Source organism: Sminthopsis crassicaudata, chromosome 1 (assembly GCF_048593235.1).
Source record: "Sminthopsis crassicaudata isolate SCR6 chromosome 1, ASM4859323v1, whole genome shotgun sequence".
Classification (NCBI taxonomy): Eukaryota; Metazoa; Chordata; class Mammalia; order Dasyuromorphia; family Dasyuridae; genus Sminthopsis; species Sminthopsis crassicaudata.
Window position 1 is genome coordinate 32,233,937 of NC_133617.1, and position 14,752 is coordinate 32,248,688.

The following is a 14,752-nucleotide window of genomic DNA, read 5'->3' on the forward strand; positions in this document are numbered from 1 at the left end:
AAAAGAGGAAAGGAGGAAGAAAAGAAATTAAGAGGAGAAGGAGAGAAAGAGGGAAAGAGCATGAAATGGAAAGGAGAGGAGGGATGGAAAGAAGAAAGAGAAAAAGAAAGAGAGAGAGGGAGGAAGGGAGAAAGGAAGGAGGGAAGGGAGGAATGGAGGAAGGAAGGAAGGAAGGAAGGAAGGAAGGAAGGAAGGAAGGAAGGAAGGAAGGAAGGAAGGAAGGAAGGAAGGAAGGAAGGAAGGAAGGAAGGAAGGAAATATAAAACTTTCAGGTCAGCTTAGCTATTTTTGGACCAGCACTCTTGGCTTTGGAATCAGGACCTTCCTTCAAATTCCGTGTGACATGAGCAAATTACTTGATGTCTCTGGGACTCGGTTGTCTGTTCTGAAAAATGAGGAAATGTAAGCCCCGAGGTCTCTAGATCTGTAGGTTCTAGATCTGTGTGTTTGGGAATCTAAAATCTCTGTGCCTCAGTTTCTTCAGCTGGACTAAGTGGCCTCTGTGATGCTGTCCAGTGTGAAGCCTGATTTAATGATCCACATTATACAGTAAGCAAAGCAAAGATGGCCCAGTGAGCCATCAAGGTCATCAAGCACACTAAGAGTGTTTCAGGCCAGCCACTGCACTAAGCATTAGAGGGTACAAAGAAAGACAAAAACAACAGTGACTAGAAGGACTTAGGTTCAAATCTGTCTCTGAGACCGGCTAACCCCATACAGGACATGCCCAGGAGCCAGTTTCTTCCTCTGGCAAATGGGCCTGAGGTCCCTTCACCTCATTCTCGGCCCCAAAGCCGGGTCTGCATCCCACTCGCTGCCTCCCAGAACATTTCTAGCTTAAAAGTCGGAGGGCTGCCCATCACCCATGGAACCCCAGGCTACATTCTAGCACCCAGTCTAGTCAGGAAATAATTCCCTCTTTCCCTTCTGGGAAATGCAAACAAGATTTAAGCAGTCTGCAATAAAACCTGTGAAATCCACTGGGAAAGAGAAGGGAATGAAAGGTGTAAAGGGAGTGAGGGGAGGGAGTGGGAAGGAAAGGGAAGAAGGGAAGAAGGGAAAAAGCGAAGGGAGAGAAGAAAAAAAGGAGGGAGAAAGAAAAGGAGGGAGGAAGAGAGAGGGGGAGACAGGAGGAAGAAAAGGAATGAAGAAGGGGAGGAAAAAAGAAAGAACAGATGGGAAAATGAGAACAAATCCAAACAAAAATTTACCAAACAGCTACACTAGAGGGAGATAATTCACTTCCAGGAGACAAAGAAAAAGCTTCACATCTTCCTGAGCTCTCCCAGAAAAGCTCAATGGGCCTGGAGCTCCAGCAAGGCAGCAAGGGGGGACAAAGGTTAAAGAGCAGGGTAGCTGACCCCCCTCCCCCCAACAAGAGAGTCTCAGGAAAGGAAGAGAAAACATTTCAGAGAAGAAAGTCAATAGGGAAATCCCAACCAATTAACACCTAACTTTCCAGTTAACAGCTCCTGGAAATTCTGAGGCTCTCCCGGGGGGCCCACCACGCTGGTTTCGGGTGAAGATTTCCAGAAACCTTACACCAGACTATGGGCTCCTCCAAGAAAGGGCGGTGTTCAGCCCAGGAATCCCCCTCCCACTCTCCCCAGTGTCCCCTGTACCCAGATGAGATAAAAGAGCTCTTTCAGGCTCTTAGGGGGATAGTGATAAGCCAGAAGAACATGTTATGCCTGGTACATCGGGAAAGAAAGACAGACCTGAGTTCAAATCCCACCTGAACCCCACAGGAGCTGTGTGATCCTGGAGAAGTCACCTAACAAGTATGGTTTCTAAGCAACTCTCTAAGGCCATACTTTGCAGAGAAGAGCCTCAAGGGCAACTGCCTCCATGGATATCAGAGGTCCCTCCCTCCCTTCCTTCCTTCCTTCCTCTTTCTTCCTCCCTTTCCTCCTCTTCAATCCTTCTTCCCTCCCTCCCTTCTTCTTCCTTCCTCCCTTTCCTCCTCTTCTCTCCTCTTCCTTCTTCCCTCCCTCTTTTCCTTTCTTCCTCCCTTCCTTCTTCTTCCTTCCTTCCTTCCCCCCTCATTCTCTCTTTACCGAAATGGTTAACTATATGTTTGCAATACTGAAGACTGATAACACACAACTGGAGGGACTGCCTGATTTTGATCAATTGGGTTTTTCCCCCCTTTCCTTTAAATCATTTCCGACAAGGGATGGTTCCCTGGGTAGGGAAGGTAAGATTAGGAAGATATTCTGAAGTGAAGCTTCAACAAAAGGCAACACCCCAAAAAAGAGGATTCAATTTAAAAAATACTAATAAGCTAGGTACAACTAACAATTTCGACAGCAAAATAAACTCCCAAATGAAGACATTCCCTCTACCAATAAAGGTCAATACTTCACTATCATTTATAACTAGTTACTTAACTAGTCTAGCATCACACAGCGGGACCTGAACCCAGAATTCTAAAGCTAGCTCTCTTATCTGGTGTGCCATGCTTCCATCCCAAATCAAACATGACACATTTTAAAAATAAAAATAAGGTTTTTTAAAAAATTTTTCAAATAAAAATAAAATAAAACATGTTTAAATAAAATTATGCATCATGAAGGCAGGAATCTGAGAGCTGAAGCCGACTGTAACCCAGTGAAGGCTTCAGTGTTGGCAAGAAGTAACGCTGGCCTATGTGCTTCATTATTACTCATGGAAGGACCACCAACCCATGTCCAATGCCCAACCTCCATGTCATCCCTGGCTCCTCACGCGCTCCCTTAGTGCCCACAGGTCCAACCAGTTGCTACTTCTTACATTTTATTTCCACATTTTCATTTTTTCTCCACTCACATCACCACTACCCCATCTTAGACTCTTAGCCCCTCTCCCATGGATTATCCCCAGTCTCATCACTGTTATCCTGCCTCTCAACCTCTCCCTGCTCCAACCCATCTTCCAATTCGGCTGCCAAAATGATCTCCCTAAATCACAGATCTGACCAGCTGTGGTGACCAGTCATTCCCTGCCCTCACTCAGTAAACTCGAATGGCTCCCTATTACCTCTAGGATCAAATATCTACTCCCCTATTAGGCACTTAAAGCCCGTTCTAACCTCTTTCAAACCTCACACTTTACTTCTCCTCCACATTTATCCAACCACAGTATGCAGCCCATCAATCACTTCAGATTATGGCTAGAAAGTTTAGCCCTCCTCACCTTCAGTTCTTTGAATCTCTAACATCTTTTATCACAGACTCAGCTGAAGTAGCAGCTCCCATAAGAAGTCTTTCCCCATCTCCCCACCATGGCTATCTTATACCTACTTACAGAGGTGTATATATATATTTGCACACTCCCACCTATAGGCTTGTTATCTTCCCCAATCCAATGTAAACTCCTCGAAAGCAATGGCTGATTTTGATTTTTCTTTGTTTTCTCAAAGCTTAGCCAAGTGCCCGACACATGGTCAGGGCTAAACAAACACTTGTTGACTGATTGTGGAACTGAAAATTTCATGAAGTTACAAAAACATTTATGAGGGGGCTCTTTTAGCAGTAGCCCCAAACTGGAAACAACTGTTGAGGGATGGGGAACATAGAGGGAATGGAACACTATTTAGCCTTAAAAAAATAACCAAAAGGACAATTTCAGAGGAAACTGGGAAATCCTTGAGGATCTGATGCTGATAGTAATGAGCAGAAGCAAGAGAACCATTCACATAATGACAACAATCACAGAGAAAAAGCACTTGAAGAAACTGCAATGCCAATCGATGCAAAGAGAAACCATGAGTCCAGAAAAATGAAGTCAAAACATGAGATCCACTCCCCATCCAAGAGAGAATGAATGTAAAACAGGAGGAGCCATACATTTGGGGGCATGGTCAATGTGGCGATCTGTTTTGCTAGACTATGAGTGTTTGTTGTAAGGGTTTTGTTTATCATTTTTTTAACTGTTCAATTTGGAAAGACAATGAGAGGGAGAGAAAATGCAAAAGGTAAGAAGGAAGGAAGGAAGGGAGGGAGGGACGAAGAAAGGAAGAAAAGAAGGGAGAAAGGAGAGAAGGAAGGAGGGAAGGAAGAAAGGAAGGAAAGGAAGGAAAGAAGAAAAGAAGGGAGGAAGGAAGAAAGGAAGAAAAGAAGGGAGGAAGAAAAAAGAAGGGAAGAAGGAAGGGAGAAAGGGAGAAAGGAGAGAAGGAGAGAAGGAAAGAAGGAGGGAAGGAAGGAAAGAAGAAGGGAGGAAGGAAGAAAGGAAGAAAGGAAGGAAGGAAGGAAGGAAGGAAGGAAGGAAGGAAGGAAGGAAGGAAGGAAGGAAGGAAGGAAGGAAGGAAGGAAATTCTAAAGCATGAGTCCATTTTAATCCCTTCCAATTAATGTCATTAAATATGAGTGTGACCCTCTTCAATTGCCCTTATTCCTTTAGGAAACTCTCCTTCCCTTCCACCTTCAGTCCTCAAACTGCCTCTTTCCCCTTGATCATTTCACAAAACTCTGGTCCTTGACAAAGCTCAAAATGTCTTCCATGTCTTCTCAAATTAACCCAAATCTGCCTGCCGCTGTAAAGTACACACATTCCTGGGCACTTCTGTGTTTGGAATAGCTCCCATAATATGTACATCTAGAACACATATATTCTTTCATCTTCCCTTTCTGTTGGACTATCCACTTCTGGCAGAACAAGAATCGATTTCTAAGAAGCTCCGAGAGCTCCCTAGGATCCAGGCAGAGCCCACAATTCATCAAGAACCTTAATCCAAGCCAAAGCCCTGTTGGAAACATCTACTGGGCCAAAGGCCAATGCAAGTAGCAGGCACTCAAAGAATTGAGAAAAAGAGAGACAAGCTTCCTGAACCTGGAAACTGTGCAGCCTCAAGGGAGAAAAAAGTCCCTTTCCCACAGACTCAAGAACCAATCTATATTGCCCCTAAGTCCTAAGAGGCTCACAGTGGATGAGCTGGAACATGCTAGGAAGAGTGAGAGAGAACCCTGGGCTCTCAGAATGTGGCTGACTCCTCCTCTATAAAAAGTGTGTGGTTAGAAAGCACTGACATCCCCTGTTCTAAGGCCCCTCCCAAGCCTGACATTCTGTATTCTAATGATTCCATCAAGCGTGAAATTCTATGTCCTAAGGCCCCTACCAAACCATTGGGAGACCCCTCTAGCCCCGATAATTTCCTAGTTTAAGGTCTCTCCTACCTCTGACACAGTCCCTTTTAGCTCTGACCTCTTCCTGTTGCCATTACTCTACTGGGCACTGAAGTAGACTTCTACTGCATTCTGGAACATTCAAGCCACTCTCTAGTTCAATTTTTCCTGAGGCTGATGTCGGTCCCCATCAAACTGTGTCTTGGAAAAAGATGGCGGCAATACCCACAGGACCAAGGGCCGACCGTTCCCTTCAGTTTCCTTTGCCCTTACCAGCTAGATTGGATGTGACCAACCATTTCTTCCCCACCACCTCCCGGGGACCCCCGTGCCTACCCAAGTCACCAAAGAGCTTTTATCTTTTTAAATTTTTTCCAGAAAAGAAAAAGGAAAAAGCCAGTCACTTACCCACTAGGAGTTTGACATCCCGGACAGTAAAATCAGGGTCGGGCATCCTGGAGGTGACAAAAAACACCAGATAAGAAACTAAATAAACAGAGCCCAGAAATCACATCATTTCAGAGCTAGAAGGAACCCCAGGTCTTTGAACTCCAGCTCAGTCCTAAAAGGAATCCCCACTTCTGCCTCCAGTGAGGGAGAATGGATGATCTCCCACACCGACCCATTCATTCCACATGTAGACACTTCTCATTTTCAGACAGTTTTTCTCAAGTCTAACCTAAAATTGATCCTGGCAGATTCTATTCATTACTTCTAGAAACCTCCTGAGTTCTCAGGTTGTCTATTCAACAGCCCATTGTAGCATGACTTGAGATCTTACACGATCACAGACGGAAAGCTTGAAGAGCCCCAAAATCATGGACACCAAGCATTCCGGAGTACCAGCAATCAGAGAAAGATGGGACTGGGGGATAGTTAACAAAATAAATAAAAAATAGGAGAGAACATAGACGATACTAATATGTGGTTTTCTTAGCTAATATGCAGGGACTGGGACACTTGAGCTTGACACTGTTGATTTATTCCAAGCTCCTCAATTTTCAAATGAGGAAATGCAGGTCATATGGTTTGCCCAAAGGTCACAGTTAGTGTCAGAGACAGATCATAAGATCAAATTCTAAGCTAGAAGAGACCTCAGAGGCCATTTTGTCCAACTCTCTTATTTATAGATGAGGGAACTAAGGCCCAGATAGGTGAGGGATTTGCCCATGGTCACATGGTCAATTAAAAGTAGTCAAATCTCAGTATTGACAACAAAAAATACCTCTCATCCTAAGTCTTTTCTAAGTTAAAAACCTATAGTTCCTCCAATTTATGTAGGACCTTTGACCATCCTAGGTGCCCTCCTCTGGACATTTTCCACTTTGTCAGTGTCCTTCTTAAATTGGGAGGGCCCCCAGAACTGAACACAATCTTTGGGATGGGGTCTGGCCTGGGCACAAGGAGAGTTTGGAGGGAAACAATTTTCTGAGCATCTCCTGTTCTGAATGTGTTCTGAATGTGCAGACCAGTCAATGAATGGGAAAGAAGCAGGTCCCCGAAAGTGCCATTCTTGAACTGAAAGGCCTAAGCTACTTCCTCCTACTAATGCCCTTGGCTGCTCTCTTTTCCAGGCAGCCCATCCCTGGGCTGTTCTTTCCTCCCCATCAACTACCTGATCTGCTGTGGCCAAATCCAGAAGAAAAATGACAAACTTCTCACCTCTGCCCCACAGTAGAAAAAGGAGGAAGAAGGCAGAAATCACAGAAACACAGACCTAAATCAGCGCTTCTCGAATTTTTTTGGTCTTAGGAACATTACTTACATTATTGGAGACCTTCTAAAAAGGGTTTGTTTACACAGATTATATCTCTCAATATTTATCATTTTAGTACTAAAAATGTCTTATTGTTTATAAAAAGAGTCTTGACCTCAAGGACCCTTGAAAAGGTTTATACTTTGAGAATTATATCTTCCAATATTTAACATATTAAAACTAAAAATGTTTTAGTTAGAAAAAGAATCTTGACCTCAAGGGCCCTTGGAAAGAAAGGTTTACACTTTGAGAATCACTGACTTAAATTGTGGAGGGAAACTTGGAAAGACTGACTGTTCCCCAGACAAGATACTCCCATCTCCCTCCTCAATCTTAGTACGGGAAAGTTCTCACTACTCAACTCCACCTCTTAAGAGCTCCTAGTTTCCTTCAGGACTCAGCTGACTCCCAATTTAGATTGTAAACTCCCTGAGGGCAAGCCTCTCTTTTGCTACCTTATATATTCCCACAGCTCAGCATACAGCAGGCACTTAATCTATATTTATTGAATTGAATGATACTTGAACTACAAACTCTGGAGAAGTCTTTCCACTCTCTCCCTTGCTTCCCAAGTTATACTGTACCTGTCTTGAATATACCTAAATTATATATATATGTATGTATGTGTGTGTGTGTGTGTGTGTGTGTGTGTGTGTGTGTGTGTGTGTGTGTGTGTGTGTGTATAAATATAATAAGGGGCAGCTAGGTGGCAAAGTGGATAGAGCACCAGCCTTGAATTCAGGAGGACCCGAGTTCAAATCTGGTCTCAGACACTTAATACTTCCTAGCTTTGTAACCCTGGGCAAGTCACTTAACCCCAGCCTGGGGCGGGGGGGATATATATATTATATACATGTATATAGATAGATATACATACATATATTATACACACATATTTTATATGTATATTATATACATACATATGTATATGTATATAGATATAATATACACACACACATATATATATTATACACACACACATTTTATATATATATTATATACAGATGTTGTCTCTTTAGAAGGTAAGCTATGTGAGGGGAAGGACGGTGGTATTTGACTTTATATCCTCAGCACTGAATCCAGAGTCTGGCACACAGCAAGCACTTAATAAGTACTTGCCAATTCACAATTCACTGACAGAAATCACAAGTTAGATCTGGATCAGAGATATACTAGAGGATGGGGGTGAAGGAAAGGGAGCTCCAATACCTGATTTCCCTTGGGGCTTCACAGATCTCTTATATGTGTTTCTCCCTGGGACTTCCTCTCCTCATTCCCATCCCCTAATTCCCACCAGGTCATTTGCTGAGCCAGAGAGGTTATTGGGAGGGGGAAGGGGAGAACACATCTTCAAAGGGATTTGTCATCATTAAACCATAATGGTTGTGGCAGTATTAATTAGACTGGTTCTGTGATTTCACTGACATGGGGAAACTCTCCCGAATGAGGACATTCCTGCTATCCATGCAAGTTAGCACCTTTTGAGGTAACTTACAGCGTTAAAAAGTTGCCCCATGTTAACTAAGAATTAATAGTGACCCAGCTGATTTCAGAGCAAACTCCCCAGAATGAAGGAGCAGGGCTCAGAGCACTTCTGATGCTGGACACAAGAGACAAGAATGATGGGATTGGAGCCTCCTCCCTCTGTCCGCTCTCCAAAGGCAGAAACCAGTTCTTCCACCCTGCACTTTCCCAGCCCAGACATCCAGCTGCTCTCACTTCCCTCCCTTCTCTTTCTGGGTTTTGACAGATCTCAACGTGAAAGAATGTAAGGGGGGGGGGGGAGAAGAGGAGGCAAACTGAGAGAGGGAGATAGAAAAACAAGCCCCCTAAGAAACAACCCAGAGAGAGAAAGGTAAACTCAGAATATTCCCCAGATACAAGGTAAGGGGGCAAGCACCACGATGTCCACATCTAGAAAGTGGTCTTCAGCCAACCTCTAACTGGGACATGGTTCTCAATTTCTGCCCTAGGAAAGCCCTGTTTTGGGATTATCTTAAAGGGACCACTGGGGATGGTCAACATCAGCCAATCACGCCTTCCAGATATCTTACAATCCAATGAGAAAAATTGCATGAAAATATATAGGAATATAGAAACAGACACAATGGAAGAAGGTCTAAGGGAGAGGCTGCAAACTGAACAGTCCTTAAGAAAATGCAACTCAACTAGAGATCACTGCTGTGCTTGGGCCAGCTCCTTGTCAAAAGGGCCAACTCCATTCACTCCTTTCGCCCACTGTCAGAAAACTTGGCAGTCAGGAAGATGCAGAGGGAGGGAGAAAACATGTAACACAGACTTACTTAATTCCTAGTCCATCGGGGTTTGGGAAGACCAAAGGCACTCTCAAGGCTTCTCTCTGTACGTACTCAAAGTTGAAATCTGAACATTTGGATTAAAGCAAATCAATCAATACACAAAGGAATGAAGGACATTTCCATTTTTCCATATACCCCCAGTGAGATTTGAGCTGCGTTGCCTCTCTGTGCCTCGGTTTCCTTTTAGGGAAAAGGAGGCAATTAGGCTACACGGCCGACTCTAGGCTCTGTACCTCAGCACAAGCTGGTCCCCATGATCAAAAAGGCACCCCCTCTACACATCTGCCTCTTATAATCCCTAGATCGCTTCAAGGCAGAATTTATGTGCTACTTCCTACAGGAAGCCTTTCCCAATCCCCATAATCCTTAGGGCTCCCTCCTTCCTCCTCATAATTCTCGGTTGACAGGTTACATTCCCCCTGGAGGATGAAAGTTTCTGGAGAATAAGGATTCTTTTTCATGTTGTATTGGCAGCCCAAGAACCTATCACAGTGCTTAGTACACAAAAGGCCTTTAAGAAACACAGCTAAGGAGGGCATCTAGGTGGAACAGTGGACAGAGCACCAACTCTGAAGTCAGGAGGACCCAATGTCCAAATCTGACCTTGGACACTTAACCTCTTAGCTGTGTGATCCTGGGTGAGTCACTTAACCCCAGTTGCCTCAGCAAGAAGGAAAAAGAAAGAAACATAGCTAAGTGTCACAGTGACTAGGAGCAGGCCCAAGTTCAAATCCCACCTGAGAAACTTAGCTCTGTGACCCAGGGCAAAGTCATTTAACTGCTGTCTCCCTCAGTTTCCTCAAATGTAAACTGGGGATGAATAATGACAATTACCTTCCAGGACTCTTCTGAATCTAAAATCTATGCTTCTAAGAACCTTCAAGGTTCCTTCTGAATATAAAATCTATGCTCTTAAGAACCTTCAAGGTCTCTTCTGAATCTAAAATCTATGCTCCTAAGAACCCTCAAGGTTCCTTCTGAATATAAAATCTATGTTCCTAAGAACCTTCAAGGTTCCTTCTGAATATAAAATCTATGCTCCTAAGAACCTTCAAGGTTCCTTCCAGCTCCAAGTCGATTTCCCACTGGATAAACCAAGGCATTCTGGGCAACAGAGGGGAGATGGCTGTTGCATGAAGAAACAGCCCAGATAAACAGAGCCCAGACTGCCTCTCTTCCTACTCAGTCATTCCTAAACCCACTGGTCAGAACTAGTCCAGAAACACCCTGAAGTGGGGGGAGGGGGAAGAAGGGAGCCTAGAGCTACAGCCCATATCAGGGTGGAGCCCCTGACCTAAGCTTCAGGAGAAGCACCCTTTCCAGCCCTGCCTGACACCTGGATGGATGTGCAGAATAGGAAAGAAAGCTTGGAGGAGGGCTCCCATTGTAGCCACAGATCTCTGAAGGCCTTATTGTAATTGCCTGCATAGTGAAGGGGAGGGGAAGTGAGCCGTTTCCCTGGAAACTATGTATTTGGTGCCAAAATAACCAGGGAGTTTAGGTACAATTCTGTTGTCTTGACAGTGTCAATTCTGCTTCATCCATCAAGTATTTCCTTCCACCTGGAGGGCTAGCTAAAGGTTTTTTTGGGGGGATTGGGTTCTTTGGGAGGGCAAGCTAAGAGAATCAGAGAGAGGGACCCAGAAGTCTCAAGTCTTTAAAAATCCACAGGTGGCAGGTAATCCCCTCTCCTCATCCCAAACCTGATCAGGGTTTCTCTCTTGGAAAACCCCCTCCCCGCTCCCCCAAATTTCAGAGAACAGGGTTTTGAATTCGTTTTTTTTTTCCCCAATGAATGAACTGTTCCTAAAAAGACTAAGGAGTGCCCTCCTTTGAGCCCTACACCCAATACTTCTGGAAGAAGTCAACTCAGAAAGATATAGGGCTAAAAGTCTTAAGCAAGAGATAGGGTACCGGATCTCACCCCCCCCTCCCCACACACGCCCATCCCCACAAGGCAAATGTCACTCCGGTCATCCCAGCCCTAGGGACGGATGAATAAACCCTTTTCTCCGGTTCAGGGGCCCGGAGTGCAGTGAGATGGAAGAGGTCTCAGCTAAGATTCAAGCTCAGGACCGGGACACACACTCTCCCCTCCCCCCAACTCTCCCAACCATACCAGGGGCAGTTTCCCTGGGGGCAGGTCACCCGGAACTCCATACAAGCCCACTTTCAGAGAGAAGATAAAAAGAAAACAGAGAACCAGCAAAGAGCTGAGGGGTGGCCATTTTCAGAGCCTCGAGGGCTCAAATATTCAGGATTAAGGAGGGCAGTACAAAAGTTTTAACAACTGAAAGCTCTGGGTAACAAGATGCAGCTAAAAGAGGCCGGGCTGGGGAGTCAGAAGACAGAACTACCAAACGACCCAGAGTTTCTTTTTCTCATTCCGAACCCCACCTGGAAAGACACCGCCTCCCCCCCCCCCCCCACTCAAGGTCATGGCAGCTCCAGAAAGAAATCTCCATAGATTTAAGGGAGAGATCTCGGTGGCGCCAGCTAAAAGAGTCCTCCCCCACCCCCAACACCTCCCCAGGTCGGCAGTTCAAAGACGCCAGGCTGGCCTCCTGGGTCATCCTCTCAAGGTGCTAGGAGATCCTCCCGAGAAAGCAGGAAAGGAAGCTTCCCAGTTTCTCTGCCCCCTCCCCCCTCTCGCCCCAAGCTAGGTTTGGAAAGGGTGGCGAGCTAACGAGAAAGTGCAAGGGGCAGGAAGGTCCCCAGCTCTTAGGCCCTGCCCCAAGGGCCCGCACACAACTCCTAAAGACAAATGCAAGAAGAGGTTCAGCCTTTCCCAGAGTGGACAGGGAGGTGGAATCGGGCAAACGAGCCAGCAGTAAAGTCGAAGGACTTTAGGTTAAAAGACAGGGGACAAAAGAAAATGAAAAGGAGGCTATCTGTGGAAAAGGGTTGTTTTTTTCTTTGATAAATAAAATCAAAAAGAAGACGCCATGGTGATATAAAAACTGGGGTGCGAAGACATAGAATCCCCCCTAAAAATGTGCAAAAAGCCCGGCGGAGCCTCTGCAGCTGGGCTCCGGGTGGCTGAGGGGGTGCTCGGACCCGCCGAGAGGCGCACAGGGCGCCGGGAGCTGTCCCGGTCCGGACCGACTTCCAGGCGGCCGGGCTCAGGTGCGGGGGCCGGAAGGAATCCCACAAAGCCGGGCTGGCTGCCTTCTGCCCTTTGAGGGTCAGGCCCTATCTCCCTTAGGATCTCGGGCCGGGAAGGGGAAAAAAGCTGCCGGTGGACCAACGGGCAGAGGAGGGAGAAGGGAATGCGGGGCCCCGAGAGCGCTCGGGGCGAAGCCAGCATTGCAGCAGCCGGCCAGGGAAGCCCGCAGGAGATCGGCAGAGGACACGGCCCAACTGAGCTGACTAGACGGCCTGCTCCAAGGCGCGCAGCCCCCTCCTCCCCAGCTCGGGACCAGGGGCACCAGGGTGCCCGGGGGACAGGCAGAGAACCGGCCTAGGCCCCATTGGGCTACCCAGCCCTAACCCCGGCCGTCACCCTTCCCCCAGCCCACACCCTCCCCCCTCCCCCCCACGGCTCAGCCTCCTTTCGTCACCGGATCCCCTGGAATGGGGGACAGGAGCGCGAAATACAAACCAGCCACAGCTTTCCCACGTGCGCGCACCGCCGCCTGGGATGTTCCGGGCTGGCCTGGGCTGCTCGGCAGCGGCCGGCCCGGGACCCCCGGGGGCCGAGCACAGACGGGCGGGAGGAATACGAGAGGTAGACTCCTCGGGGTCAGGCTCACCTTTGCCGTCCATGGCTCGCACGAAGTCCCCCCGATACTGGTGGCTGCGTAGTTTCTCCTCCAGGCTGAAACCCCTGACGCTCACAATCTCCTCCACGTCCGAGGAATCCTCATTCTCGACATACCCCTGACGGTTGATTGAACGCTGCGGGGACCCAAGCCAGAGACCCCGCGGCGTTACTGGGGTGCAGGGAGGGGGTCCCTCGGGTCCCGCAGCAAGCCGACCCAGCGGGCAGGTGCAGACGCAGGGCACCCACACAGTGACCCCCGGGCCGACTCCCCAGAAGTCACCTTTACAACCAGGGTGGGGGCCCGGGGGTTTTCCCCCCACGAAAAGCCAGCCGGAGGGAAAACTCCCCCACAGCCATTTCGTGTTAGTCCCTGCTGGATAAAGGAGAGAGGGGACCCTCGGGCAGTGGGCCCCACCCGTACGACTTTGGGGGTGTCCCCCTACTCTGCGACATCACCCCGCCGGGAGAAGCCGAAGCCCGGGTTATGTAAACTTAGAGGGATCTCCGGGCGAGGAAAAGCCAAGCGCTCCGGCCGGCCGGGGCTGGGGGGCGCCGCGAGGGGGGGTGGAGGTGAGGGGCCTGGAGAAGGTGGGCTGCTCGGGAGGGGGGAGTAGGCCCCGAGAGCTTGCCAAGCCCGGCCCGGTAGCAGCGGGTGGCGGCGGCTCATTGGGCGCTGGAGCGGGGGGGAAGAAAGGGAGATCTGCTTCGGGGGAAGCGAGGTGCCCCCAAGGGCCTCCGGGGAGCCGGGCAGCTGCAGCACATTGAGCTCGTCTGCGCCCGCTCGAAGAATGGGGGGAGAGAGCAGGGACTGGAGAAAGGTGGCCAGCCGCTCACAAAGCTCCCACTGGGGACCCCAAACACGCCAGCAGCTGCCTCCATCCCCCGCTCATCCCCCCACCGCCACCACACACACGCACGCGGCGTGGAGGGACATTCCCCCACCCCTTTCCCCACATCCCAACCCTCCCACACACCCCCCCCATCCCCACCACGCCGGCGAGTCCCCGGCGATCGCCCCCCACACCCGCTTCCCACTCAGGCAGCCTCCTCCCCCAGCTGCCCTCCCCACCTAAGTGTCTGAGCTGGGGGGGCCAAGAGTAAACTGCCTGCTTCCTTCTGCATGCAATTTATTATTTCTTTTCCGGTCCTCTTCAACACACGGAAAGGAAAGAGAACGCAGGAGAGGAGAGGGGGGAGGAGGAGGAAAAATTAGAGATCTATAATATACAGACACAGATTAAAAAAAAAAAACAGCTACACACCAATCTTCGTCCAGAGCCTTTCTCTGCCTCCATTTTTTTTGGGAGAGTTCACCAATTAATTGGCAACACTCCTGCCCCCTGCATTTTGGCCCCGAGGGGGAAGGAAGAAGGACCGAAGGAAACAAAACAAAAACAGAATCTGAAAGAAAAAGAAGCCGAAAAAAAAAAAAAAGCCCCAGCCGAGATCTACAAAGTTTTTTGCACCAACACTTTGGGGAGATCCGTTTTGCAAAGTCCTAGGAAACCATTTTCACTGGGGAGGGGGGGGAGGAGGAGGGCGGCGACGTCATAATCCCCGGAACGTAAACATTGTTGCCGATCGCGTTCGGAGCAGGGAGGCTCGGCCGGGAAGGGCGGGGGCGGGGGCAGAGAGCGGAGGGGGGAGAGAATTCGGCCGGGCGGGGGCGGAGGCTGAGGCTGCCGCGGGAGAGAGAGCCCGGAATGCACCGGGCGGGCGGGCGCAGCTACTGGCTTCCCATTGCTGGGTTTGGTGGTCGGGTCACGAGTGTGCAGCAGGCAGCACGCCTGCGCCGCCGCCGAGGGCTGCGGGG

General features: G+C 48.5%; 1 protein-coding gene across 4 annotated transcripts in view; it reads right to left on the reverse strand.

The window, feature by feature from the left end:
• The window catches only part of KDM2B (lysine demethylase 2B), a 125,977-nt gene extending 111,457 nt beyond the window's left edge, over positions 1-14,520 (reverse strand). For 3 of the 4 annotated variants that reach the window (XM_074297913.1, XM_074297905.1, XM_074297895.1), the window contains exons 1-4: positions 14,202-14,520; positions 12,929-13,073; positions 9,162-9,240; positions 5,511-5,557 (exon numbers count right to left, since the gene is read on the reverse strand). In XM_074297913.1, coding sequence (XP_074154014.1) covers positions 5,511-5,557; positions 9,162-9,240; positions 12,929-13,073; positions 14,202-14,234 — 304 coding nt within the window. In that variant the 5' untranslated portion in view covers positions 14,235-14,520. Of the gene's footprint in view, positions 1-5,510; positions 5,558-9,161; positions 9,241-12,928; positions 13,074-14,008; positions 14,162-14,201 lie in introns of those variants that run through there. The other variant, XM_074297921.1, reaches the window with a different exon arrangement.
• Positions 14,521-14,752: the final 232 nt, after the last annotated feature.